This window comes from Nelusetta ayraudi, unplaced genomic scaffold (assembly GCF_046127955.1).
Source record: "Nelusetta ayraudi isolate G7.1 ecotype Tasmania unplaced genomic scaffold, CSIRO-AGI_Nayr_v1 ptg000094l, whole genome shotgun sequence".
Taxonomy (NCBI): domain Eukaryota; kingdom Metazoa; phylum Chordata; class Actinopteri; order Tetraodontiformes; family Monacanthidae; genus Nelusetta; species Nelusetta ayraudi.
The window spans coordinates 1,646,841-1,674,811 of NW_027466144.1; the positions used below are offsets into that span (position 1 = coordinate 1,646,841).

The 27,971-nt window shown below is 48.4% G+C and overlaps 4 protein-coding genes across 7 annotated transcripts; 2 read left to right on the forward strand and 2 right to left on the reverse strand.

Moving 5' to 3' along the window:
* Positions 1-338: 338 nt before the first annotated feature.
* LOC142902415 (phosphatidate phosphatase LPIN2-like) lies at positions 339-10,489 on the forward strand. 3 transcript variants are annotated; one of them, XM_076047441.1, is made up of 20 exons: positions 339-697; positions 3,830-4,030; positions 4,501-4,596; positions 4,795-5,078; positions 5,156-5,275; positions 5,396-5,516; positions 5,598-5,994; positions 6,656-6,755; positions 6,915-7,105; positions 7,173-7,266; positions 7,341-7,410; positions 7,494-7,577; positions 7,662-7,741; positions 7,992-8,154; positions 8,585-8,733; positions 8,816-8,902; positions 8,982-9,134; positions 9,468-9,582; positions 9,693-9,796; positions 9,892-10,489. In XM_076047441.1, exons 2-20 carry the CDS (start codon positions 3,839-3,841, stop codon positions 10,034-10,036), a joined length of 2,745 nt encoding a protein of 914 aa, XP_075903556.1. In that variant the 5' UTR covers positions 339-697; positions 3,830-3,838; the 3' UTR covers positions 10,037-10,489. The 3 variants fall into 3 exon arrangements, with proteins under 3 accessions (XP_075903556.1, XP_075903554.1, XP_075903555.1); XM_076047439.1 differs by having other exon boundaries at positions 340-697; positions 5,393-5,516; XM_076047440.1 differs by lacking the exon at positions 339-697 and adding an exon at positions 3,385-3,709 and having other exon boundaries at positions 5,393-5,516.
* Positions 10,490-10,741: 252 nt separating this feature from the next.
* emilin2b (elastin microfibril interfacer 2b) lies at positions 10,742-18,623 on the reverse strand. Its single transcript, XM_076047442.1, has 9 exons — positions 18,350-18,623; positions 18,055-18,180; positions 17,134-17,309; positions 15,621-17,012; positions 11,748-11,960; positions 11,548-11,604; positions 11,423-11,473; positions 11,204-11,320; positions 10,742-11,104 (listed from the first exon to the last, which is right to left on the reverse strand). The coding sequence occupies exons 1-9, from the start codon at positions 18,463-18,465 to the stop codon at positions 10,791-10,793; spliced, it is 2,562 nt and encodes an 853-aa protein (XP_075903557.1). The 5' UTR covers positions 18,466-18,623; the 3' UTR covers positions 10,742-10,790.
* A 155-nt stretch (positions 18,624-18,778) lies between these two features.
* On the reverse strand, positions 18,779-21,825 carry smchd1 (structural maintenance of chromosomes flexible hinge domain containing 1). The gene is made up of 8 exons (XM_076047443.1): positions 21,720-21,825; positions 21,520-21,631; positions 21,185-21,366; positions 20,960-21,069; positions 20,441-20,511; positions 20,203-20,374; positions 19,635-19,790; positions 18,779-19,517 (listed from the first exon to the last, which is right to left on the reverse strand). The coding sequence occupies exons 2-8, from the start codon at positions 21,520-21,522 to the stop codon at positions 19,390-19,392; spliced, it is 822 nt and encodes a 273-aa protein (XP_075903558.1). The 5' UTR covers positions 21,523-21,631; positions 21,720-21,825; the 3' UTR covers positions 18,779-19,389.
* An 894-nt stretch (positions 21,826-22,719) lies between these two features.
* mettl4 (methyltransferase 4, N6-adenosine) lies at positions 22,720-27,801 on the forward strand. Of its 2 annotated transcripts, none has more exons than XM_076047386.1 (8): positions 22,720-23,035; positions 23,402-23,491; positions 23,605-23,959; positions 24,178-24,247; positions 24,396-24,570; positions 24,658-24,755; positions 24,879-24,964; positions 27,184-27,801. In XM_076047386.1, the coding sequence occupies exons 1-8, from the start codon at positions 22,802-22,804 to the stop codon at positions 27,390-27,392; spliced, it is 1,317 nt and encodes a 438-aa protein (XP_075903501.1). In that variant the 5' UTR covers positions 22,720-22,801; the 3' UTR covers positions 27,393-27,801. The 2 variants fall into 2 exon arrangements, with proteins under 2 accessions (XP_075903501.1, XP_075903502.1); XM_076047387.1 differs by having other exon boundaries at positions 22,724-23,035; positions 23,426-23,491.
* Positions 27,802-27,971: the final 170 nt, after the last annotated feature.

Here is a 27,971-nt window from a genome sequence, read left to right on the forward strand (position 1 = left end):
TGAGGGAGGTCTCGTATAGTGGACAAGTCCAAAGACACAGCTCCAACACCACTGTATATATATACAATGAATAGGGGAGGACACCTCACTGTCCCAGAGTGAATGGGCTTAATCACAGACCATGAATGGAAATTATTGAACACCCCATATATTGGATGCAAGTCCCTTAATATTGGCATGTCCACTTAGCAAAAGGCAAGTAACTCAATTCAGTTGAACCATCAGCTTCCCCTGAGAGAGAGTCACCCCTCAGCTGACTGCTTCATTTGAATGTTCTTCCTGTTGCCCTATATAAAGGCTCTTCACACTTAACACTCCACGGTGTAGTTGAGGGTGTAGTCTACACCCTCAACTCGCTTGAAACATGAAACCTTTGACAGTTCAAGTACACAATATGCTGCAATAAAACGTGCAAACTGCACACAACATTTCATCTGGTTAAACTTTAATGCTCAGCAATGTCGCAAAAACACTGCACAAAAAAAAAAAAAAAAAAAGACAATAACATTGAATGGATGAATAACCTCCTGCGCCGCTGCCGTCACGTGCATCCTGACAGTCTGCCGGGTCACGTGGTGCGCCTGCCTGGCTTCCCCAGCGAGCAGCGGCAGCAGCGGCAGCAGACGATCGGCGGGCGACCTGCCGGGTGGAGGAGGCGGAGGAGAAGACGGCTCGCTCGGGGTGTCTGGAGCAGCAGGTAGGCGTCGAACCAGCCGGTGGCCCGGAAGTTCTGATCGGAAAAAATGGCGTTGAAATTCTGACACGCACTGACACAATTAAATCAAATCGCGGCCAACTTGCGTCAGTTTATTGGTAGTAAACTAGTCGTGAACATCCAGAGGCTGCGTCGAGACGGACGACGCCCGAAGCGTCATGACGTCATCAATAAACCATAATCTGTGAGATATTAAAAATAAATACGCCGGTGAATAAAATACAAGGCTGTGTAGTATTTGTAAGAAAGTGGAAGCATTACAGTCAGGAGTTTTATTGTGTTAGAAACATGATGAGATCAAGATGAGGAAATGAATGAGGAAACGCTGGGGATTCATCTATATTGGTGTACAGTGTCAGTATTAGCTGTGACATGGCTCAGGATTCACTCTGGCTGTTTTACCACCGTGCACTGCTGCCTGCTTCTTCAGAGGGTTTTGCAAAGGGCCTCAATCAAACACAACCAAATCATCAACCTCGTATTCACACTGCCGCTGTTGTCTTGAATATTGGCTTGAAAATAACAATAAAAAAAACGAAACAACTGGCTGACGCAGGGTCACGCTGCGCCCTTACACAAAGCCAGCGGAGACGAGGGAAAGCCAGATCTGGACTAATCTGGTTAACAGGATTTACGCCTCTTAAGGTCCCACCCAGAGTGCGAGGATGAGAGCTGCGCGCTGGCTGCACTGTGCACTGTTGTGTTGTTGCTGTTGTTGTTGTTGTTGTTGTTGTTGTTGGTGGTGGTGGTCAGCTCTACGTGTCCCCCAGCTGGTAAATTTGGCCCTGCGACTCCCCAGGCAGCGATGACACTCACTGTTGCTGCAGAACGAGGAAGGAGCGCAACCGCAAGCTCCAGTCAAAGTGAAAGCGCAAGTGAAAGACGTCAGACGTCATTGTGGCTTTTGCACCTGCAGATCAGCAGATAAGACAGCAGCTGATCAAAGGTCAGCATCCACTCCAACAGTCTGGTTTGCGTTTGCTGGCCTGTTACAGCTGGATATAGTTGGAGTTGGCATTTGGTGTAAAAGTGGCTCAAGCAAATAATGGATCATGTATAAAGACACAAGAGAATGGCTCTACGGCAATGCCAAATGATGACAATACCCACTTTATTCTTTACCAAGGACACAATAAAACAGTCATTTGTTGTCACAATTAGACACGTGTCAACATGGAAGGAAATAAAAATACATTTAACGGCCAAGACGTACAGTGAAGGCAAAGTGCAGAATTGGCTTTGCCAATGTCCCAATGGCCCTTAACAATAGAGGAATGAACACACTGATGCATCACAGCCTCAAAATAAACAAGACAGTCAGTTTGTGAGCCAAACAGGAAAGAAAAAACTCCAGTTTGTTCTTCCTGGTTTTATCGTCATCAACATGAACTGTCACTTTCACACTTTCACACGGATCCATCTGCCACTGTGTGCGAGTGTGCGAGGACTTTGATCATTTCATTGTGGCGTTCAGATAGTCCACCAGCACCCCCAGCACCCCCACCAGCAGTGTGCTGCCGGCTCTCTAGAGAGTTCGAGGTGTGCAGTGTGGCTATCACGGCCATCGGGACATTTCGGCTTTGTCCACTGAATGAGCATTGTTGCCGCACCTCGGCCCTGCAGCGCTCTGCGGCCGAGCAGCAGCAGCAGCGGCAGCACCTGCAAGGGCAGGAAGTTTGCTGCTCTTCATAAAATTGAGAAAATTCCACACACTTGAAAGTCATGAAAGTTGCATCAAGGGTCATTTTGTTCTACTTCAGTATCTAGAGTTGGGACGTAATGAAGTTCAAATGCTTTTACTTTACCTTTACTCCCCACATTTGTACACAGAAATCTGTATGTTATACTCCTTACATTGGAAAACATGCTTGTTGCTTTTGTGTTTAGAAGTCTTTAAAAGATACAAATTCTGTTGGAAGTTGCTTGAAGTGGAGCCATTTCAGCAATGCTGTTTTGTAGTTCAAAATGAAAGTTGAAGGTATTTTAGAGGGAAGATTATTTTTCGAGTGCCTCGGCTTAGTGGTCACTGTTCAGTCTGTTTTTTAGTACAGAGAAAAAGGGCATTGGTCATTGTTAATAAAAGTCTCAACATGTATGAAACTATGAAACAACAAATTCATTGTTTCATAAATTGAGATTTTCTTCTTTACTTTTTACTCAAGTACATTTCAGAACCTGACTTTTGAGTTCAATCAGATTTTCCCAGATTAGTTTCAAACACAATTATGAGTACTTTTACTAAAGTACTGAATGTGATTACTTTTGCCACCTCTATCAGTTACAAATGATCCTGTGGAACCACCTGTAGTCACGGGGAAACAAGACTCTTAAAAAAAAAGCTTATGCAAGCGTTTTATGGATCAGACCTGAGGGGTAGTTTTCCATCAAGGAGTCTGCGCACTAACGCAGAGGAGTTGGAGGGAAAGTTCTGAGGAAAGTGCGCTGCAAGGCGCAGAGAGGGAGCGCGGTGTGTTGGGAGTGAGGAGGTCAGGGGCGGTCAGCTGGGCAACTGGATGGAACTCTCGCCCGTAGCACAGCGTCCAGACCCACGGCTGCACCTTAAGCCCCCCTGGACTCTGGTGAGTGGTCCGTTTTCATTATGCAGGGTCTGTGTGTGTGTGTGTGTGTGTGTGTGTGTGTGTGTGTCTAATTTGGAAGATTTAATCACTGCGCCGTCGTCGATAATTCACGGTACTTCGTTGAGAATTCAAAGACGTGACCGTCGTCGTCCAACTTCGCCTTCTATATCCGCTGAATGTCCCAGACTCAGATCAAAGCACTTCAAAGTAAAGGGCACAAAACAAGGGACGCCGCTGAGGTTCAGGGACCTCAACAGGTTGCGAGACCTTAAGCGAGCATGCACGGAAAATCTAAATCAGGCAACGCCTGGGCACCTCGGTTGCCAGTTGCCACTGGATGATGAGCGCGTCGGGAGGTCCCAGTCTGGAGCGCGTGGGAGTCCTTGACTAAATAACATGCGGGTTGCAAAGATCAGTGAGTGTGAGACCACGGAGAGCCTGACCTCCGTCTTTGCAGCGGCCCCGACGCGAGCGCCACCATCAGCTCGCTCGTGTGGGACTCAAAGCCTCCCTCTGACTCTGCTCTGGCCCACAGGCGGACACGATGAACTACGTGGGGCAGCTGGCCGGCCAGGTGCTGGTGACAGTGAAGGAGCTGTACAAGGGGATCAACCAGGCCACACTGTCGGGCTGCATCGATGTCATCGTGGTGCGGCAGCCCGACGGCACCTTCCAGTGCACCCCCTTCCACGTGCGCTTTGGAAAACTGGGCGTTTTGCGCTCCAGGGAGAAAGTGGTAAGTCTCCCACCCCACCACCACCACCACCACCCCAAGAAAAAAATAAATTCATCGTTATCTGTCTATCATCGTGTCTTTGAGATGAATCTCTTCAACGCAAAGTATCTTGTTCTCTGTGATGGAGACTCACTGCATTCAAGAAAATGTGCAGGGGATTGTTTTTGTTGCAGGAAATCTACGTCAACCTGAATGCCACGGCCTTACTTTATTTTTGTCGCCCACGTTTGCGAATCTCAATCTGCTTGTAAAAGGCCTCCTTCAAAAAACCTGTGGCATTTGCTGAGAACAGCTCTCACACACGAACAAAGCTTTGGTTGTCTTTCCCCAGTTTTATTCCTAATTCTTCAGCTAAATCTTTGGCACAGTTTTTTTTTTTTTTTCCCTCACAAGCTTTGCTGCGGACACGTTGACCCCGTGACCTCTGCGCTGCTGCTACTGCTGCTCTCATCGATCGGATTTTCCTGCAGGTTGACATAGAAATCAATGGGGAGCCTGTGGACCTGCACATGAAGCTTGGGGACAGCGGCGAGGCCTTTTTCGTCCAGGAGACAGCGCAGCAGAATGTGAGGGAAAAGACAAAAAGACATGTCTGTATTTTCTATATTGTGGCTACTGATCTCATCGGCCTCATGGCCTCATGGCCTTCTGCAGCCGCAATGTTCCACCAAAGCCTTTCGGGGGCGATGTTTAATGAATTTAAAGTTGTTGCAAATTTTGTGTCACATTTCCTTGTTTTGTTTTTTTTTGCTTTTTCCTCGTAGGAGACGATCCCAGCTCACCTCATTACCTCGCCCATCCCCAGCGAAGACGCCCTGTCCACCAGCAGGGACTCCACGGGTCCGGCCTCGGTGGCCGAGGACACCCAGACGCTGACCACGGATGACCCCGCCGTCGGCATCGTTCCAACGGCGGTCAGGAAGCGAAAGAGGCGGCGCAAGAAGCATAAGGGCGAGCCGCGGCGGGAGGAGCAGGCGGTGGCGGCGGCGGCAGGCGGCGAGGCAGAGCCGTGCGAGCTCAGCTCGGACGAGGAGAACGCCGGGCAGTGGTTTGTTGGAGCGAGAGAGTCTTTTCTTTACATTTTTTGTTTTAGATTTTCTCAGTTTCGTTGCTCCTTGTCTGCAGTCTGTCGACGCTTTCTGTGATGAAGGACAACGTGGAGCAGCACAGGGAGCATTCTCCAGCCAGCGCCCTGGAGTGGGACAGCTACCCTTTCTCCGACGGAGACTGGACGCCGTGCAATCTGTAAGGACATCTGTCTCTCCGTCCATCCCTCCATACATCACAACAGAGGGGAGGAGCAGGACTAAGTTGCTTTTGCAGAAAATGTCTCTGACTGTGTGGAAACGTGTTGTATTCCAGCAGGGAGACGCCCGAGCCCGAGACGCCCAAGAGCGACTCGGAGCTGATGAAGCCCGAAGACAGCTTGCTCAGGGCCGACTCCCACATGCAGTGGACTTGGGGCGAGTTCCCAGAATCCACCAGGGTGAGGAGCCTCGGGCGTCAACAAGAGTCAAACTGCATCCAGAAAAAACGGCCATTAACGCACCTTCGTGTTTGCATGCAGGTCAGCAGGAAGGACCGAGCCGAGGTGAGGACTCTGACCATCACTCCCTCGGAGAGCACGCACTTCCGGGTCATCCTGAGCAGGGAGGCCATGGAGGAGGAGTCCAGGCAGAGCGAGGGCAGCCCGGGTCCCGTCCGCAGCATCATCAAGCCGGAGCCTCGCGCCGCCACACTCGACGAGCCCCCCGAGGACTCGGACTTCCCTCGCCGCCAGCTCGATCTCTCCAAAACGGCTCCGCCCACCTCCTCCGACCTTGGCAGGAAGTCCGTGCGAAAGACCCGCTGGACCTCGTCGCCGCCAAATCGCAAAGACAGCACGGAGGCGGGACGCGAAGCCGGCGTCTCTCCCGACGAAGGAGCCGCGGCTAAACCGTCCGAATCGCCCTTCAAGAGGACAAGTAACACAACTTCATTTCTATAAACATCCTAAACACCCTCAACAGTCATGAACAGATGGGGGTGGGCGGGGGTGGGGGGGAATCCTCTTAAAGGCTGAAGAGTCTTGGAGACTAAAGTTTTTCTTCCCTAATTTCTCCAGAGCAGTGTTTGTCAACCTTTTGTGAGCCACAACACATTTCTTTTACATTGAACCAACCAAAACTATTTTTCGCCGAATAATGACAATATAGTCTCTTAATTTATTTATGCTCACTCAGTGTGAAACCTGTGGGGAGAAAAACAGGCTCACATTATGTTACATTATATTACATTACATACATTTTTTTTTTTTTTTAGACCAATTCAGTGAAATTGGCTAATTTTCCTCGGCCCACCTGACATTCTCTCACTGTACACGAGTGTGTCGCAGCACAGCGGTTTAAAAACACTGCCTTAGTGTAACAGGGAAGCAGGCTAGATTGTCACTGTCCTCTTCTCAGCATTTCTCAAGAAAAGACATTAGTTCCTGAATAGCGTTGAAATTCCGTGAAGGTGCACGAAGCGACAGCAGGAAGGATGTGGTTTTGCTCTTCGCTTGTGTGTCTGCTCTACTTTGAGAGAAAAAAAATTAAAAACACTCCGCACACAACAGCAAACTTGTCTTGCTTCTGCAATAAAAAGGTGTGACCAGGAGGAGCCAACACCAGGGACCAGAGGACATCTACCTGGATGACCTGAGCGTCCTGGAGCCCGAGGTCGCCGCCCGCTACTTCCCCAAAAGGTGCAAAACACAGGAAGTCTTTCAAAATGGCCTTCATTTGGCTTCATACGTCACTGCATTTTTTTTTTATAGCACTTGAGCTGCTTTCTCCAGCCAGCCAGTGGCAACTGATTCAAACACGACGTGAACATGCAGCCCCGTGTGGTCTCCCCTCTGCAGCGAGCCCGAGCAGGAGCCCAGGCACTGGGTGGAGGAGGTGGGACGGCGCTCCGTGTCCCACTCGCCCCAGTCGGTCGGCAGCGGCACGGCGGACAGCGGCACCGACAGCCTGTCCGACTCCCCCAGCGACCTCCCCGACGTCACCCTGTCCCTGTGCGGGGGCGTGGCCGAGAACTCGGAGATCCCTAAAGGTAACTGTGGTGAGGGGGTTCCTCCTCTTTAAACCTTCAGGGTCCTAACCGAAAACTCCCCCTGCAGATAAATTCACGAAGCACGTGATCTCCTTCAGCGAGTTCGCAGAGAACCCGGCCATCGTGGAGAACCCAAACCTGGTGGTGAAGATTGGGAGCAGGTGAGCGTCGCGACCATCCGTTGCTGATGTGACTCAGCGATCGCATCACAACTAACGAGCCTCCGCTCCTGCAGGTACTACAACTGGACGCTGGCGGCGCCGCTGATACTCTGCATGCAGGCTTTTCAGAAGAACATACCAAAGGTGCTTTGATTTTATTGGCACTCCTCCGTACCTGCATGTTTAGCCAGCTTATTAAATCAGAAATGCTCATCTATGTTTGTCAGGCTACAGAAGAAGCCTGGGTCCGGCAGAAGATGCCTAGAAAGTCTGGACGCTGGTGGTTCTGGAGGAAGGGCAGCGTAATGCAGGTAAACTGAATGCACGACACTTGTGGTTGCTTCTAATCAGATATTTACCACTTGTGTGTATATGTGTGTGTTTCCCCTCATCAGTCCAGCACAGAGGCCAAGTTGGAGCAGCAGGAGTCCGTCAGCAGAGACACTCCTTCCCCCCAGCAGGTTCCGGAGACACAGTGAGTCGGCGTCAAAGGTCAAATGTCACTCTCTGAGTGGACAGTCATACGGAGATGTCAAAATGGGACCACTCAGGGTACAACACGTTTTAATCGGCCTACAGGCCCAAAAGATGCAGAGCACCTCTCCCACAAATGAGATCTGCTGCCCTCTGGAGGATTTTATCAGTTCTGCAGCCTTTTAGTCAGGTCATGACTCCCAATGATGCAAATTTCATCATCATTTTCCTGCCTCTCTTTACGCCTTCAGACACAAAGTCAGCGGCTGGTCGAGCGAAGACGAGATCAAAGAGCTGAACACCGTGGTGCCGCCGCCGCCGCCGCCGCCGCCGCCAGCCGTCAACGTGCACGCCGAGGGGGCCGCGCCCTGCCCCTCCTACAGGAAGTCACTCCGCCTGTCGTCTGACCAGATTGTAAGGCCCCGAGACGAGCAGCGTGCACGGAAATAAACAGACATTTTTTTTTTTTAATCGTGAAGCTCAGTGGCAAACAACTACTTTTCTGAACTGTAATCACATTTACTCTATTTTTTTAAATGAATAACATGAGGAAATGATTCAGACTTGAATACACAGTCAAAAGGTTTTACTGTTTTGGACTCGTAGTACTGATCAAACAATCTAATGTATAATGAATGGCTGAATGCATTACTTTTTTTTTCAGCTCATATGTTGAATACTATTTGCAATACTCACATTCACTGCAAGCATCATGATGCAGCAGCAGAAGCTTTGAGCAACACAGCCAGTAGCAAAATATCTGCAAAAGGGGGAAAAAAAAAAATCTATGTATTTTTTCTCTGTGTGTTTAATCCAACAAATGTGTATCACACTCCCCCACCAGGCCAGCCTGAAGCTGAGGGAGGGGCTCAACGACGTCACCTTCAGCATCACCACCCAGTACCAGGGCACGTGCCGCTGCATGGGCACCATCTACCTGTGGAACTGGGACGACGAGATCGTCATCTCCGACATCGACGGCACCATCACAAAGTTGGTCTGCCGCATCGTGCACCTCTTCACTTCATCTATGGCTATTCTGACAATCAGCCGCTGTTTCTCTCCTTCAAAACAGATCCGACGTGTTTGGCCACATTTTGCCTCAGCTGGGGAAGGACTGGACTCACCAGGGCATCGCCAAGCTTTATCACTCCGTGCACGAGTAAGACACGCCTCTCTCTCGTCCTCCGTGGAACACAATTTTAAGTCAGGCCAGTGAGAACTTCCTCTTGCAACTACAGGAACGGCTACAAGTTCCTGTACTGCTCCGCCCGGGCCATCGGCATGGCTGACATGACCCGAGGCTACCTGCACTGGGTCAACGACAGAGGGACTCTGCTGCCGCCGGGCCCTCTCATGCTGGCTCCCAGCAGCCTCTTCTCTGCCTTCCACAGGTTCCAAAACTCCTCCTACAGTCCTCCTCTTTCTTCACAGAACCTCCTACGGGGAGTCAGTGCTGTGTTTGAATACTCACCGCTGTCTATCAGCGGTGCCTGATGTGGAGTAAATAGAGTCGTGAGTAGACGAGACAGTCAAAGACACGCAAGGACAATTCAATGTTTATCAGTGTATTCACGCATTTCCAAATTCTGCAAGTCGACCACAGTGGTACAAATTATTTCATGCACAACATTTCATGCGTCGCTCGCTGCTCTCCTGTCGCATTTTGATGATGAACAGATGTTTCACACGCAGCAAGCCCAGTGATCTTGTTTTTCCCTCGGCAGAGAAGTCATCGAAAAAAAGCCAGAGAAGTTCAAGATCGAATGCCTGGCGGACATTAAGAGCTTGTTTCCACCCAACAAGAATCCCTTCTTTGCAGCCTTTGGAAACAGAGACAGCGTAAGTGGAGGGCGCATCGCTGCGCCAGTGCTTGTTCCAGTCACGGATAATATTTGACCAATGACGTGACACAAAAGCTGTCCTCCTCCGTTTCTCCCTGCGCTCACCAGGACGTGTTTGCCTACAAGGAAGTTGGCGTTCCCGTGTCTCGCATCTTCACTGTGAACCCAAAAGGAGAGCTGATCCTGGAGCTCACCAAAGGCAATAAAACATCGTGAGTCTTGAAATGTCCTGGTGGGGTGGGCGTGGTGGGAGGAGGAGGAGGAGGAGGAGGTCATGTCTTGAATCCTTCTTCTTTGCCTCTTGCAGATACAGCCGGCTGAGTGAGCTGGTGGAGCACGTCTTCCCGCTGAAGAGTTCACAGCAGAACGCCGCCTTCAGCTGCCCAGAGTTCAGCTCCTTCTGCTACTGGAGAGAACCTATCGCGCACGTCTGCTTCGATGAGCTGCTTTAGCAACGTTGCGTCATGGATTCATGACACTTGACACTGAAGGCAAGTTGGAGCAAATATTTAAAGACACTGAACTGGTACCTTCTACCTGGTGGAATTCACAAACTGAGGAATCTTTAGTCAAAGCAGGGTTTTTTTTTGTCATTGTGTACACTCACTTATATTTTGCTGTGTGTTGAAATGTCATGTATTCTTTCTGTGAAAGCAACAAACCTTGTGTCAAGACAATGAACTCTTGTTTTATCAGTGGGTATTTTTGCTCATCCTGGTGTGAGCTGGACTCTGATGCAAAGTTAAAGCACAAACCATGTTTTTTTTTTATATTTGAATGAATCATAATTACCACAAACGCTTATTCGTGAATTAAATTATTTTCATATTGCCTTAGAACTGTAGCGTGACTGCTGTTAGTCATCTGCTGGATGATACTTGATTAAAAAATGTATTTTCACAGTCGACCAGTGTTTGGTTTGTGTGTGTGACCGGACTAATACAGTCAGAAACATTTTTTTTTTCTGGTGTTGCACAACATTTTAAATGTCTATATATTTCGCAACAAACTTGACCAGACGGAAAATCAATGTTTTGTCCACATGTGCAGTAAATCCCAGCAATATAAATTCCATATATAAAATTGCGATACAAACATAAAAAAATTGCACTCCCTTGAATGCCTGTAACTTCGCTTTCAGTCTTGGTTCAATCAGAAATAAATTCCACTCACGGCAAAGTGTCTCTTTCAAGAAAGGAGGCGAGGCTACCGCATCGACGGGCTGGAGTAAAGGAGCGTGACGCTGAAAGACGAGAGAAGATCTGGCGAGGCGGCGAGTTTCCCGGCAGTCAAGACGAGGCCGACCTGCTCTCCTCTCCTCAGCGGCAGGACCAGGCTGAGCGAGGCCGAGCCGCTGCAGCTGCACCGCGTCGCACCGTCTCCCGGCGAGAAGCTGGCCGAGTCCAGCCTCTGGATGCTGCGGTTGGACACGGACAGGACGGCCTCCATCTTCTCCCCCCTCTGGGCCGTGAGCACGGCGGCTACGAGGTAGCGGCCGTCGGCAGGAGCCGTGAACATGCCTGGAAGCAGCAGGAAGATGCTCTCTGAGCCACAAGTCCAGACTACTCTGCTCCTGCTTCAGTTCCTCCACCTCTCTCTGCTGCCGTCTGAATTCCAACCTGTGTGAGGGTCGTAGTGTCCTCCGTCGTTCACCAGCACCTCATTGAACCGGATGACTCCCATCCCTCCCTGGGCCGGCGGCAGGGTCAGTCCGGCTGAGAAGGACACCCTCTCCCCTGGACGCAGACAAGAGGACACGACATGACACGAGTGACGCACATCCTGAATCGACACGGGCGGGGAAAAGGAATCACTGCTGGAAGGCGAGAAAGCAAGACCTGATGCTGCAGCAGCTTTGAAGGGTGAACGTCTCTCAGGCGGGTTCACACCTGTCAACGCAAACAGAAAAATATCTATATTTGTCGTATTTACAGGAGATGAATGAGACGGAAGCCGTGCTTACCTGAGACAAGGGTCACGCTGGGATTGCGCGCGCCAGTAAATTTGACATCAGGGGGAGCTGTCAAACGAACAATATAGAGTACAAGAAAGACGTCATTCTGAATTTCTCAAAGTTTCCAAACTAAAACAAGGCTGCAGAAAATAATAAAGTCCAATAAAAACTAACTTCAGGGAAATGGGGCTCATGCACTTGTGCCAAACCTGGAGCTCCAGCGAAACCCTGAACGGGCATCATGCTGCCATCTGTTCCCTTGGGCAGCTTGGAGGTGGAGCTCATCTTGCTGGGGGGCCCCGCCTCTCCCACCTCCATCATGGGTGGATCTGGACGGCTGCTATCAGGGGGGCCGGTCGGCTCTGGGAGGTCTTCACCCGAACCCTGGGGCGCCCCTGGGTCCTCCACGGCAACCTGAAGGCCTGGAAGCCACAGATAAGGAGGTGAGCGATGGGGGCAAAGGCTGCAGGTCAGCCAGGCACACAGGTGCAGGGCCAGACGTGTGGAAGTGGCATATTTCCCCCAGAACAAACTCTGGACTGTGACACTGTGAGACAAACCCGGTTGCAGAAAGGAAAAATACCAAAGACCATATTTAATAAAGATAACAGTTGTGCTGAAAGTCTGAAGGCAAAGATCAATTTGGGTTTTGGCCGGTTTCAATCTTCACCACACAGATATGACTGGAAAATGCATCATATTTTCAAGCCATAAATCTTGACTTTGGGTGTCAAAACTGAAAGACGGGGGATCTACAGGAAGCTCTTTGGCCAAACTTGCGCAATTTGTGGCTTCCTGTTTTTCACATTTTGTTTGTCCCCTGCATCAGGGGGCGTGCACCCAAAAGCAAAATTGCAGCGTTGGATCCTCCATTTTATCATACGATGAAAACCATAATTGTAGACTAAACTACAACATGTTTCAAACAGATTTGGGGGAAACAAAATGGGTCAAAAGCCACAACGACAAACATCCATATACCCCCACGCTTATTTTAATTTGAGACAACAAACGCACACTTGTGTTTCTGTTTACGGCCGTGAGCAGTGAGTCATTACCTGGGCCTGTTATTAAGCCAGTAAACAGAGAAAACGACTGCCCCCCTTCTCGCTCCCACCAACAAACCTTCGTATAGCGATCGGCTCGGGACCAAAAAAAACAAAACCCAAAAAAACTGTGCATTCCAGAGAGCAAAAAACCTGGAGTTTATCAACAAATCAGCGCTCCTGGCTGGAGGCACACACACACACACACACACACACACACACACACACACACACACACACACACACACACACACACACACACACACACACACACACACACACACACACACACCGTTGTTAGCTCCTTCCGCTGCACAGCGACACAACAGGCCCCGAATCTGCTGGGAAAAAAGAGCCAAAGCACATAAAAGGCCGCATACCACAGCACGGCCACATGTTCAATCACCTACAGCCTGTCCCCGCAGCCCGAGGAGACCAGAGATGTCTGTCTGCCTCCTTAAACGCAACATGTGGCGTGGAACCAGTGTGTGACCATTAAAACAGGGGAGGGAGGGGCTGCACATGTGTGTTCGTGTCACTCCTCGTATATTACCTGGCATGCGCTCGAGTAGCGCCAGCGCTGATTGGTGCAGGTCGGATTTCCGTGCAGCTTTGGCTCCTGCTTCAGGATGCTGCCACTCGACTGAGCCGAGGTCCCGTCGCGATCAAAAAGAGGCCAGCGTGCAAACAGACCCAGCCGCAAAGATTTGCGTCGTCGCGCGCCGCTTTGTTGTGGCTCAGGGTACAAGAGCCCCCTCGTCCCGATAATAATGGCCACTTTCCACATTACGCACCGCATGATGATGGAGTGCGTTCACTTCACGAGTCATCGTTGGCCAAAGTGCAGCAGTCCCAGGAATCTGAAGAGTTCTCTATTTTTTCCCTTTCCCTTTCCAGCCGCCTCAGAAGATTAAGAAAAAAAGGGAGACGGCGCGACACCTTTTCTGTCCGGACGTCCCAGAGGGGCTTTTCTGTCAGGTCCCTTCTTGTTTCCACCCGCCCCACCGATGGAGGTTATCACGCTTGACCGGCCGCCACAGTTCGGTCAGCCTATATCTCGAGGGTCACTGAGCGTCGGCCGGCAGGGCAGGAAAGCGTGTTTTCCTTTTCTGGGGGGGATGAGCCCATAATAGACGACCTCAGTGCTGTTTTAAAACATCTGAGGGCCCCCACGTCAAACACAATGAATGATGGGCTTCAACGTAAGCATACCAGTGCGTGCACTCAAACATACACATGCACACAAACGAGAGAGAGAGCCACATGTGTGCAAGTGTGAAATTAGGGTCGAGGGAAAAACCATCATGAGGAAAAACCTTCATTCGTTAATTGATTCTTAATTCTGACCAGATCTGCACCTTAAAAGTCCGACTTTTCATAGTTTCTGGAACCTTTTAACCCCAGATTGAACGATTCGATGTTTTAATGTTCAGTCACTTCAAAATCCGACCGGAAAGCTCAGTTTTCGCAAGTTTGAGCAGCTGTTCACTGGGAAAAATCAACCTTCTGTTGTGAATCAAGCAAAAAATCTCAGAGGTTAATGCACCCCCTTCGCATTGTGTCAACACACAGCAATAAATCACAGTAGAACAGCATGATTACTATTTCGAGGAAAAGCGACCAAACTGTTTAGAGCAAAAGTGAAGCCTTCTTCTCTCTACTCTGGTTGAAGGTTAACAACTGCCGTGACGTCGCGGTAAACACATTAGACATAAGCCCCGTGGGGCTGAGGTTCATCTGTAGGGATTGGCACTCTATAGTCCTACTCAGCTGTGAAGCTTTTGAAAAAAAAAAAACCCAGAGAGGGCTTGACACACAGAAGAGACTGTGAGAAAACGATGTTCCAGCAGCATCCAATCTAAACACAGCGAAGCTCCTGGCTCTAAATTTAAGACGCCTGTGAGTGGATCACCGATAAGCTGTGCGGTATCTGCCGCTGATGGACTCCACCAAGCAGCATTTTCCCACTCGCTTTAGATAAGCGGGAAGTGAGACTACAGAAAAAAAAAAAGAAAGAAAAAGAAAAGCAGGCGGCAAAACTGAAACAAACACAAAGCTTTTGGTCAAAGTGGCCCAAAGGTTGGAGTGGAAATAATTATGTTCCTCTGGGCACAAATGAAAAACAGCAGCTTCAGAGACGGTCAAGTAGCCAAAGGAAAAATGCAATAATAAGAAAAAACAATGAGAACACTGTGTCAGTGCAGGGCTTCTCCACCATTTGGCTCCGACTCCAGCCTGGATCTTGTTCTGCGCCGTCACCTGCCCTATAAACCAGTGAGTGGAAAACTAGCTGCTCCCAGAGGAAGTACTTTGGCTAGTGAACGTCATGGGGCGTGCTCCTAGTTGACACTTGGAGTCGGAGCCGTCGTCCAGCTCTGTCTCACAGGCACCGGCCTCAGCCAGCACAATCATGTCGCAAATATGCAACAAAACTATAGAAAACGCTCACGACGACAAAAAGTTAGCGCGAGGCCTCTGCGTTCCACTCCTGATAAAATATGCACTAGTGAAAGTGTGCAAAGGCAAAAAAAAAAAAAGAGGTATGTGAATGCGTGAAAAAAGAAAAGTGAGAAATGTTTCCCCGAGGCCAAGGAATTGCTTCACAACAATGTTTGACTCTTAAATTGAGCATATGTCTCCAATAAGCACAACTGGGAGAGTGGTGACATAGTAGAAATCTGGCTTGGCCACGAGCGCCCAAACACGATCACTTCGAAGTTGTCAGCACTCATCTGCGAGCGCCAGGAAACCTTGCGTGTATCTGACGGCCACCCTGCGCTTGCAATACTGAGTCACATTAGTGGAGTGACACTGATGATCCAGCTGCAGAACAGCAGCCACGAGTGGCAAATCACCGCTGGCAAACCACCAAAGAAGCATTTCTATCTTTTCGGAAACATTTACACCATGCATATGGCCATTAGAGACAAACAAAGACAAACAACCACTCGCTCTCACACGCACGCCTATGGACAATTTAGAGTTTCACATCATGCATCATGGGAACCAGTGAGTGAGTGACACCCTGTTGCTCACCCGTCGTCCCAGGGTTGTTGTCCGTCAGCGCCTTCGCGTCTCCCCCGCCGGCGGTCGGGATGCACTGACACGCCCCCTTCAGCGCGCCCACGTCCTGGGCCTGGGCCACCACTGTGGCGTTGAGCTGACCCACGAGGTCCCACAGGCCGGCCACGTGCCGGCTCAGGCCGTCCCCGATGCCTCGGACGCTCACCGCCACGGGTTCCAGCCGGCCGCACAAACCCTCCAGGCGGCGGATGCGGCCGTCCACGTCGCCCAGCGCCCCCTTCAGATCCTCCGCGACGCCGCCCTCGTGGCCGTGGGAGCACTGCCGCTCCAGGGCTTCGAATCGACCTTGTAGCCTTTGAACGGACTCCTTCACCGACCCGAGATCTTTCGGCTGGGCGTCCTGGTGCTCCAGCGGATCAGTAGATGGGGAGACACTGCTTGTATCTGTCAACAGGGAGTTGAGTGTGTCTTCAACAGATGCTAGTTTGTCCTCCACAGTCTTTCTCAGCTCTTTGTTGGCCTCCGCCCATTCAGCCTTCAGTTTCTCCTCCACAGTAGGGCAACCTGTCTTCTCAGAGGAGTTCAGGCGGACCTCCAGGTTCTCCACGCGAGCGAAGAGGGGGACAGACGCTTGCGTCGCCTCCACACCCGGCGCGCTGATCTGGACCCTGAGGTCCTGGATCTCCTTGCGGAGGTCGCTCTCCTTGGACTCCATGAGCTCGGCCAGGCTGAAGTAGTTGCTCTCCTGTCCCTCGCACTGCTCCTGAACCACAGACAAGATTTTGTAGTCGCACGAGTTCTTCAGGTCCGCCATTTTGATGTCCATCCCCTCCATCAGCTCCTCTCTCAGGGCGCGGATCTTCTTGTCCAGGTAGTCCTTCAGGCCGAGGTCGCCGACCGGCGCGGCGGCGGTGGAGGATGAGGAGGAGGGCGTGGCAGCACGGCTCTGGCCACGCTCCTCCATCAGCAGGTGAAGCTGCTCATCGTGGCGGCTGAGGCGCCCCGCCAGGTCCTGCAGGGCGTCGCTCTTGGACTCCAAATCGTCCGCCACCTGACTGATCCTGCTCATCGCCTCGTTCATTTGCGCCGAGCCGCCGGCAAACACTAATTCGTGCACACGAACCGTCTGCGCCTCGGCGCCGGTGGCGCTGGCCGGCTGCCCGCCGCCGTTGAGCAGCGTGACCAGCATTTTGCTGGCGTCCTCCTGGAAATCCAGCCTCAGGTTGGACGACATGTCCGTCATTCTGGCCTGCATGTCCAGGACCATCTGGGAGAGCCGCTGCACCTCCTCCTCCAGGTGTTGTGCATTTTGATAACCGCCTCCTGACAGCCTGTGACCCGTCTGACCTCTGGAATTCCCTCCCGCTTCCCATGGATGGCTCCCCTGGCTCTCTGTTCGCCGTCCTGGAGCCAAAGGAAGAACACAGACACCATCAGGAAACACGTCTTTGGTCGCCCTAATTATTATTATCCACAGCGTGTTTACTTTGTGTTGTACGACTTAATGCGAAATGTTGTCTCTCACCTGCTTGGCCTGCGCCGTTTGCAGCGGGGGGGTGAGGCACATGCTCCGCTTGCAGCAGCCTCATGTCTTTCACCTCCATGCAGTCGTAGCCCTGGTAGGCCGGGCAGCACCTCCACTCGAGCTCCGTCACCATTTTGTATGAAATCTTGTACACGGGCCGAAAGTGGGTCCGATATCTGGAAGCAACGCCGACATTAGTTTGATTCCACTCTGTTTTGTTGACGTGCACAAGTGCTCAAACAATGACGCGACGTCATCCTAGCCTATACATCGGGAGAGTCGGTCTCAGCTGAGGCGAGGTTCCCTCTGGCCCACAAACCAGTCTGTCACAGAGCTGACATTGGGGGATAAATGGAGGGCAAAGGTGCCTCATTCTGACAGAAATCATCCGTCTCCTCCCTCAACGCTCAAGAAAACGCAACACATCAGTCGCATGATGCAACAAATGAATCATGCAGTTGGACTGAAACAGTGTAAAAAATGTATAAAAATAAATATATATATATATATATATATATATATATATATATATATATATACATATATATATATGTATATACATATATATATATACACACACACACACTAACAATCACAATTTCCAGCAGTGAAACTAACAATTGGCTGCCATGTTCCTGTCACTCACTGACTAACTGCGTGTTGCTGAGAGATCACTGAAGCAAAACATAGACATGGCTGGTGCAGGGAAAATATTTCCATCAAGTCATACAATCAAATCAGTTTCCTTCAGCATGACGTACAGAATGAATTTGTTCGGATATCTGGCAAATTAGAGGGACAAATCTGCAGCTGCCTGGCAACTGAATTAGGCGTAAAAGGTTGATACTACTAATAGTGACAAGTGTCGCTGTGTGGACTAAACGTGGCATGGCAAAGGTACAGCGACTTCTGGGAACTTACATCACTTGTTGCGCGCAGTTTGGCAGCTCCACCGGACACGGCAGCAGCTCCGGCTGCACGACGCTCTCCGTGCCTCCAACCACGGCGCAGCTCACGTTCTTGTACACGACGCGAGCGCACCAGTTTCTTTGACATGAGGCGGAAATTATTGAAATTCGATTTAAAAGAAACAATTTTTTTATTTTTATTAAAAAATACAGAAAGACATTTGTTGCAAAGCAAAGACAAAACAACAACAACAAAAAAAACTCAACTTAGAAACAATGATGATGCATGTCAACAACGCCATACTCACTTGTTTCTTTGCGTGTCGGTCCGAGCGTTACCTTGGAACATGTCATGCTGGAATGGGGTCGCACTGATGGCAGTCAAGGTAGCCAGAAGGTGGAAGACTGTCAGTCCACGCATCATCGTCCCTTTTCCTCCCTTCTCCTTGTGTTGTGTGATTGTTGTTCAATTCCCACAAAGTCTCCAAATGCGGGCGATCAGCTGGAGCTACTTGTCTGCAGTGCCGGGGCCTGAACGCAACATCCTACCAGATGGATGGATGATTGTGCGACGCCCAAGGACCCGACAAACTGTCCCCCACCCACCAAATCATTTTTGCCCCGCCCAGATCACCGACCCACCAACCCCCTCCCTCCTCCAGAGCATGGACAAAAAACACAGGCACGCACGCCACTGGCGAGATCAAAAGTATATTTTTGTACTTTAACATGTCATGTATTTTGCCGAAACACAGATTTCTGAAGACTAAACCACTGTTGGAGGTGTTTCTACTTGATCTATTTCTGCAGTATCACAACAGCCTGATGAATATCCAATCTTAATACATCTTTATTTATATCTTTATTATATCTTGATTTATGTTATTATCAAAAATTTACTATTTGTGCTCTCTGTATTCTGATTGATTGATTGATTGATTGATTGATTCAATGTGCTTCTGTGCACATCAACAAAACAATTTATACAAAATATCAAAAACAACAACAACAAAAGAAATAATAATCATCATAAATCATTTTGACACATATAGCATATCCGAAAAGGCGATAATGCAGAGTTGCATTCTCTGCATGATCAGTTTGTTATGTTCTGTGTTTTTTCAGTGCTGTTGTTTTTAACAATCACTTCTGCTGATTGTTACCTCATTTCATATATTAAAAAAAAAACAACAAAAAACATACATGCATGCAGGTAAACTGTATTTGAGTTAAATTTTTGGATAGATAAAATATGCTATATTTATATATTATTTACTATTTTTTAACGTTTAAAATCACACCAACAAATAAAAGGGAGTACAAATGATTTGATAATAAAGTAAAGCTGTCAAGCCCACAGCCACTGGGGTGAATGATACTCTAGCGAGTCTGTGCTCCTTGTCCTCTTTGCAATGATGTCAGATGTCTCTTCTGCATCCGGAGGACCACGTTTCACTGGTCTTATTTCAGACGCACCTACAAGACACACACACGCACACAGCTTAATAATAATTAAAAAAAAAAAAAATCAAAACACTGAAGAATAGCAGAGGCACAAATTTTGCATGTATTCTGCCAGTATGCCAAACATACACTCTCTGTCAATCTTGTCCAGCTCCTGCGTTATAGACTCCATTTCTTGTTGACTTTTCTGCCACTCTTCAGACTTCATCTTCTGTTGCTGAGCCTCATAATCCCCCTGGTTCTTGTTGACCGTCAGCACAGCCGAGCAGTACTGTTGGAGCAAATCTGTCGACACACGACACACACAGCGCTTTTAGACTATAAAAATGAAAAGATGAGAAGTGATGTAGTATTAGTAAAATAACATCAGTGTCTTTATTTTTTTTATTTTATTTATTACCTTTTGTAAACTTTTCTCCCCTGAAGAACACAAAAAAGTGATAAATGCTTCCACACTTCAGAATTTAAAAGTCTCTGGATCATCTGCAATTCATCTACAATTTCACAAACCTTGGCACTCGGTGTTTCCTTGTGCTACGTCTGTCCAATTCAATTTATATAAATGAGAATGCACAGGGAGAATGGATTCACTTCACTCTGCTCAACACGCCCTAAAATACTTTTTTTTCTCGCCACGAGATGGCAAATTTGACCGTTACAACCCAACCTTAAAAGACAATGCTAAGACAGACGTCACCTATTTGTTCCATCAGCATGTGATGGTGCTGTGGCATCGGTGCTCCAAACATTTTCGAGCGGTTATTCGGTGGCGGGGCTTTGTTCTGGCTGCCTCCAAACTTCCCTTTGCTGGAGATGCTGTCCCCTTGTCTGGTCAAGATGGTTGGACACATACTCCTGTTCAGCGCCAGCTGTAAGACATGGCACAATGAGTGGGGGAAATACCAACCACTGTGTTATAAGCAAGTGTCACTCACCATCCTTCTGTAGTGGTTCCCAGAGTCCAGGTCATCAATTAGGATAGTTGGACCCAAAATGTTTTTAAATGCTGCAAAGGAAGTGAAAAGCAGGAGGTCTTCAGTATTAACTAAAGCTATTAGTATGATTTACAGAGTGCAGAACAAGAGAATTGATGTAAATGATGGATAAAGACCTCATCTGAGACTACTTCTGAAAAAAAGAGAAAGAAGGAAAAAAAACCTCATTAAACGCAACTTAAACATTGTTTAAAAAAGGTCATGTTATTCCCGGTAATGGGCCCTCCAGAGACAAACAGTTTCTCATCAGTAAGATTGGATCCCAGGTGGAACCATTTATCCCAGGCAGCAGTACCAACAAGACATGAAGGAAATACACTAACAACAGTAAACCAGTAGATCTGAAGAAAAAGAAAACCCTGAGCAGCACTGCAAACCACTGCTATGAGTCAATTATGGGAAGAGGGGCAGGGTATGAAAGCCAGGCAGTAATGAAGAACCCCACATAAGGCAGCTCACCGAGTTTACAGCTCTCCTGGTCTGGGGGGTAAATTAGAAGATCACGTGCAAGCACAGGGTTCCCAGTGGGGTTAAAGAGACTGCGGCCGTTTCTGATGTGTGGGAGTGGGCTGTAGTGAGACACAGGAGAGAACATCCGAGAAGAGAATATCAGCTGCAACCAGGGCCATCCGACTACCAAAAGCAGAAGATTCAAAAGATTCTCATCAGCCTTTGACTTCTGACCTTTCGCCAGGATTCACGTATACACCCTCCAGTGGCATGACCTGCTGCCGCCCCTGCGTCTCATCATCGATGGTCTTTGCTGCTGCAGTCGTCTTGGTGACGTAACAGTCCATGTCTGAGCCGATGTGCCATGAGATGACCCACGCCGCAGCATCATCCTGCACAAGTGCCAAGTGGCCAACCTGCGTTCAGAAAGTCATAATTACACTGTAATGTCGTATCTATACGATTTCAGATCTTGTTTTCCACTTCTGAACTTAAACATAGTAATGGTGGTGCATTTTTTTAAATGACGTTATTCTCGCAGAGACAAGATTTTTTTTTTTTTTTTTTACCATTCCCAAAACATCAGGCTGTCCAGCAGGCAGCGAAGGCTTTTCTTCTCGCCATACTGATCTGATTGGCCTCAATCTTCTTCTCTCTCAAAAGTCTGTCAATATCTGTTATCTATTGAGAAAAAGATTTTTCAGAACAAACTTAGAAAGATAATATAATACGGTATGGCATTAAAGTAAAAGGTAAATTGGCCTCTTACATTTGGTGTTATTTCCACACTTTTACGACACAGATTGTCTCTCCGGACAGCCTGTTTCTCTTTGGCATCTTGGAGAATAACTAGTGAGGACAGAATACAAGTAATTGAATTAAATAAAAGTGAAAAAAGGTGATTATCAATATTTTAAAGATTTTGACATTTGATCACATGACCTGGAAGCTATTGAGCTAAAAATGCAAATAGTTTCTTATAAACTGTTTAAAAATAAGAATAGACTTAAAATGTAAAAACAAGAGGTGTGTCTCATTCAGCCAGTGGGGTACTATGATTCTCCACTGATTTTGAGTCATTTGATCCCACGACCTCGAAGCTATTGAGCTAAATTTAAAACCAAACTAAAAAGATTTTTTTTTTTTTTTTTTTTGTAATGTATGCCAATAATAATTATAATTTAAAAAGATTCCACGCCAAAACCAAGTAATCTGCATTGACAGTTGTAGGATTTGAAGAAAGTCGTTGAAGTCCAAGCCAGTGGTTTCGAGCATCTTTGGCTCCTTGGCTTCTCCGCTGCGGGAGTCGCTGACCTGAACCCACTTGCGTCCACCCCCCCTTCTTTGAGCCATGCCGAGACATCCTCTCGTCCTCGCCGTGAAGCGAGCAAAAACTAGTGTCGTTAGCTTCCCGAGGTGACTGCAATAGTTTCACTCATACTCACGCCGGGACATCACGACGTTGTCTGGCCAGTGGAGCAGGGGCTTTAGATAATATAGCGTCAGGTTTGAGGCGAACTCCGCCTACTTCCTAATGATGTTCCTCGTAAAAAAAAACTTCGAAGTCTGTTTGTCCTGTGCTGACAGCGCATGCGCCGAAAAGCCAGCGTTTGTGTTTTTGACTGGTCTGATTAAACATCCATGAGTTAGCCTCAAATCTCGAAGTCTGTACTGACAACCGTTCATATAATACAGCCACAGTACTACTGACAAATAGTACTCGCTTTTTAAACCATAGAAAAGCCCAACGGAAGTTCGCGTCACGAGCAGGGAAAGGCACACGTCATATCCTTCCGAAGAAACGAAACCTCTCAGTCGTGGGTGAGGAGGGCAGTGTGCTCTGCTTTAAATATGTCTGTGGTGGTCCAGAACAGCGCTGGCTGGTTTCTGGATGCATGCTCGTTCATCGACCAGGGTCACTCGAGCTGCATGCGATACAGCAAAGATGGCAAACAGTCCGGTTTCAAATGCTGTTTTAAAAGACAGTGCTTTCGCGCCAATAAAAGCTACTGCAGCGCGCATGCTAGTGCGGTGACAGACGGAGGGATGGCGGATGTGTTGCCAAATAGCGACAAACTCCCAAAGGTAATAATAGTAATAATTAAAAAAAAAAAAAAAAAAAGAACAATCGTGGGCTTCTTCTGCAAGCGAGAAGCCGTGTTCCGAACATTGCTGTGTTCGGAGAACTGTGTGGACGCCAAGCGAGTCACAACATTTTTTATTATTATTATTTTTTTTTTTACTGCAGATATGCTATGACATTTAAATAGTGTGACAACATAACCCAATAAAGCTCATTAACAACATTTGAAATTATAAAGGTCAACTCCCCAGTCTTAAGAAGCTGTGCCGAAGCCGTTTTACAATTACAAATTTCCACCCTAAGATTTATTTGTGTGTCAGAGAGTGAACACAGATATCTCCCGAATTTAAACCCCTCCTGTGATCTAGTCAGTCACTTTTTCGACTTTTCAGAAAAGGAAACGGAAGCAGAGGGAGCCAAATCAGGGCGAGGTTTACTCACGGGCCTTTCATGAGAAGGTGAGATGAGTTTCACGCCCATGTGTTGCTGATGTTGCACTGATTTATGGGATTTAGCGCTCGGTTGTTGTGCTCAAACTTAAAGGACTGAATTGTCTACCTAATGTGTACAGAGTAGGAACGTCATCCTCAAGGGAACCCAGTCCTTGGTGGAGGCAGCCCGGTCCCTGGGACACCTGAGCGGTCAGACGGACACAGTTGAGGAGCCTCTTCCGGCCCCGGAGTGCGGCTTCGCTGCTCTTTGTGAAATGGCGAAAGAGCTCCCTCTAGTGGAGGAGGAGGGGTTGTGCTCTCAGCCACTCGTCGCTGGCGATGGCTCGACCTCACACGTCGACTTGTTCTCTCGGTTGACGGAGAACAGCTCAGACCAGGCTCTGGTGGTCACCCTGATGGGGCAAGAATACGTCATACCACAAAACTCAGCCTTCCTGCTTTCTGATTTTGTGAGAATCCAGCCCTTGGTTCAGTGTGAGTGCAATAAAATCTTAAAATTATCCCTGAATAGGGAAAAAAAAAGCTTCTCACAAGAAGTGAACTAAAATTATGCACAAAATGTTGATTGTTGCAGCTTCTTTGCAGTTGGGGTTCCATTGGTTGCTGCACACAAAACAACCACCGTGCCCTCAATGCAAAGAGCTGCAGGAGACCTGCTGAGCAATTGCTAAAGCTGCTTGTTTGCCTCTCAGATGGGAGAAATTTTGACTTGATAGTTATTGATCCGCCCTGGGAAAACAAGTCTGTGAAGAGGAGTCGCAGGTAATTGGGAACGTTGAGCTATTTTTTCACAAAACCTGTTATTTTGTGGTTAAAACAACCCATTGTTTGCCAGTGTATTGAAATCAGTGTAGACAATGCTTTCCTGTCGTCACATTATTTTTTTTTCTTGTCTGTTTTCTTTATAAAGGTATAGCTCTTTGCCCTCAACCCAGTTAAAACGGCTACCGATTCCTCTTCTGTCATCGCCAAACTGTTTGGTCGTGACCTGGGTCACAAACCGACAGAGCCACCTGCAATTTGTCTGCGATGAGCTTTATCCACACTGGGGGGTGGAGGTTGTGGCCCAGTGGTTCTGGGTAAAGGTACCAAAGCTTTTCTCTGTCAAAAATAATCACCTGACCGGCGATGTTATCGCTGATGTCAAAGAGTTGCCTCTGCCCTCTCCCCAGGTCACCACATCTGGAGAGTACGTCTTTCCACTGGATTCACCTCACAAGAAGCCATACGAAGTTCTGGTGCTGGGCCGCTGCGCAGATAAATCCACAAGGTGTGAAATAAAATAAGAAACTATCTTTCTTTCTGCTTTTGCTCCTTTATCTTGCGATGTTAACGAGAAGAGAAATGTATATTTGAGTCACGTGTGTTCTTGGACGTGTTCAACCACTTTCAGTCCCTTGGAGACATCACAAGTGGAGGACCAGCGGGTGATTGTCAGCGTCCCATCTGCTCTCCACTCCCAGAAGCCTTCACTCTCAGGTCAAAAAAGTCCTTCAATGCCATATTACAGCGTCCACCAAGAAAGACTTTCTTTCACCACTAGAGGGCAATGCTGGAGCGTCAGTGGTTGCCCTCCAATGAACCACTTCAGCAATAGGCACCAAGCACTAATATATAACATCATATAGCAAAGGCCCATTGCAACTAGCTCTGCGTGCTGAAGTGTGTGAGGGCTCTGTTAACAATGTTTATTTTTCTGCTCATCCTGCCATTGCACCACAGTTGTTCCAGATATTTTTGCTTTGTCACAATCTATACGCTCCCTGATGTGTTCAGAATACCTGAAGCACTCCAGTCCTCAGTCAATGACACCACTAGTGTAATTTGTGCTTCACAGTGGGAGCTCATTTTTGAGGCGTGGCAGCTTCTCGGTGGCCGCCGATGGCACCGATATGAAACTTTAACAACCAATACGCAGGAAGTGTGAATGAGAGAGACGTTGGGCTTGACGTCATCTCCCTCCGTCTCAAGGGAGTGGGATTCACTGTGCGGTGCTGTGATTGGACTCCAGCGCCCCTTCGGCCCGCGTGGCGAAGCCTCCACCTTGTGAAAGTTGCTGGACGCTGTTGAAATACGGTGGTGACGCCACTGTGGTTCTATGATCTCAAAAAAGATGGATTGCTTTCGGGCAGATTCTGGTTCATCAACAGAACTGGCTTTTTTATTCCAATTGTTTCAACTGTTTTGTTTTGTATCTTTTAAATACTAAATAAAAGCTGCATCCCGCTGTAGATCTACAACACCGTGCATTTTACAGACAAATGACACTAAAATCTCAAACAGTCTGTTTGTGAGCTTTTTTGTAGCATTTTTAATGAACGTGCAGGCTTAATCAGCAGCAGTGGGAGCGGGTGCGTGGGAGAGCAACGGTACTAAATTCACTGTCTGTCACAAAACATTGAAAAGGGCTTTGACCCAATTAGAAGTGGAACCCTGTCTTTTATCGTTTGAGATATAAGTCCGACACCTCAGAGCTGCGGCGCAGTGGGGAATTAAGAAACTGCTCGAAATGCGAAACATCACTGCCTCTTTTATTCTCATCTCGAGCTGGGCTCCCTGCGACTCTACCGCACTCTGAGTCCATGTCGAGCGTGTCACGTCTGCCCGAGCAGCGGGCAGCCTGCGGGGTGTCAAGCCATAACCCTCAGGCCTGCGATGTCGAGAAACCCCGACCCACTTCTGCTCCCCCTCTCCAATGGGCCTCCTATCAATGACATCCTCGGTTACTATGGAGAGATAAGGGACACCAATACAGAGTCAACACATCCTTGCCAGATGGTCAAGCTGAGAGGGGAAAAAAAAACTTTCCACTTTGGAGGATAGTGAAAACGTGAGGATTTAATTAATCAGGCTGCTCTACAACTTCAAGGGACCGTTCACCCAATTTCACCCATGAAGATGTGTGGAATTTCACCTTTAAGTGGAGTATCCCTACAGTAGATTTTGGAATCACCCCCTTGACGTTGGCCTTTAAATCTTAATATTCACGTCAAGCAGGCACAGTGCACCCTGTTGCAGCTCCATTTGCACGTATTCCAAAGTTATCAAGGTGGAATTTGCCATCAAGATCAGATGAGGAAGACCTTTCTCTGGCTGTTGCCCCTCTATATAAAAAAAGAAAAGTTCCATACATTGTCCCCTTTTAAAGTTCAGACGATAATTAGATCTTTATTCTTAGTTCACCTTTGAGGATTGAGTCACCGCTCGGGGTTGAACCAGTCGGAGAGCTGCATGTTTGGCCTTTCCACTCTGTGACTCGCTGACGTGCAGGGAAAGAGAATTCATCCGGCAGGAGAGCACGTCGTGCAGGCTGGATCGGATGGAGGGCCGGCCCTTGTGCTCATTAATTCCCCCAAATGTTGGCTGAGGCGGATTGTCAGGGCGCGGCGTGCATGCACAAGATCAGACAGGGGTAGCGCGGGGGCCACAGGAAGTGAAACCTATCTGTCAGGTGTGCCGCTGCTGGAATATCACTCAACGTCTCAAGGTCACCGGCTGCCTCGTCACGGGGAAATCGGCGAGGGGGTGTGAAGGAGCTGGGCAGCTGGCCAGCGCTCTCACCTGCTTCCTTGAAGCTGTGAACTCATCAGAATTAGAAGCATGAGAAAGCCCTGAATGCATTATATTTGCCTCCTTTGGATGGATGGATGGATGGATGAAAAGCCTCTCTCATGTGTTTCCCTCTCCCGTCCACACAGACGTGTTGAGACCCTACATCGGCGCCGAAGCCAAATGCTTGGAGCTGTTCGCCCGAAACCTCCAACCCGGATGGACCAGCTGGGGCAACGAGGTCCTCAAATTTCAGCACACAAGCTATTTCACCATGATGCAGACGGGCGATCAAGGAGACGCTGAAGCCCCAGAAAACAGTGCAAACAATCACCCACAGAAAAAGACTATTGACTGACCTCCTTTTTTTGTAGTCGTTGTATCTTTATAATAAAGTGAAAATTCCAAACCGCTTCCTCACCAGCCTCTTTTGATCCCCGTACTTCTGATGCACTTTGAGTCCTTTGATTTGATTTTTTGTGGGTCAAAGTGCATTTTTTAAGGTAGTGGAAAGACAGCGCGGCGCCCATGACGATGCGTTCCGAGAGATGAAAGTGCGGATCTCGGCAGATACGAGTTCAGCCTCCCGTGGCGCAATCATATAAACAGAACCCGAGGATTTTGTTGGCTTTTTTTTTTTTTTTTTTTTTTTCAAGCAATGTTTGGCACATTGTGCGTTTTCAGGATGATCAAAGTGTTTCTATTTTCATGCCTTTTCAAAGAGAATCTCAAAAGTTTTGTCAATAAAACATAGCAGTGTATTGAAACTGGTTGGAAACGCTCTTGATTCGCGGCAGGCACTTTGCTTCACGCCTTTTCTCTCGTCGCCCCGCTGGAAGACGCGCTTTTCTGTGCGTCACTGTTCAGTCCATCATTCACCCCCCGCCTCCTCCTGGTGGCGAGCGCGGCTGCCGTCAAGGCGGGACGGGCTCTGAGT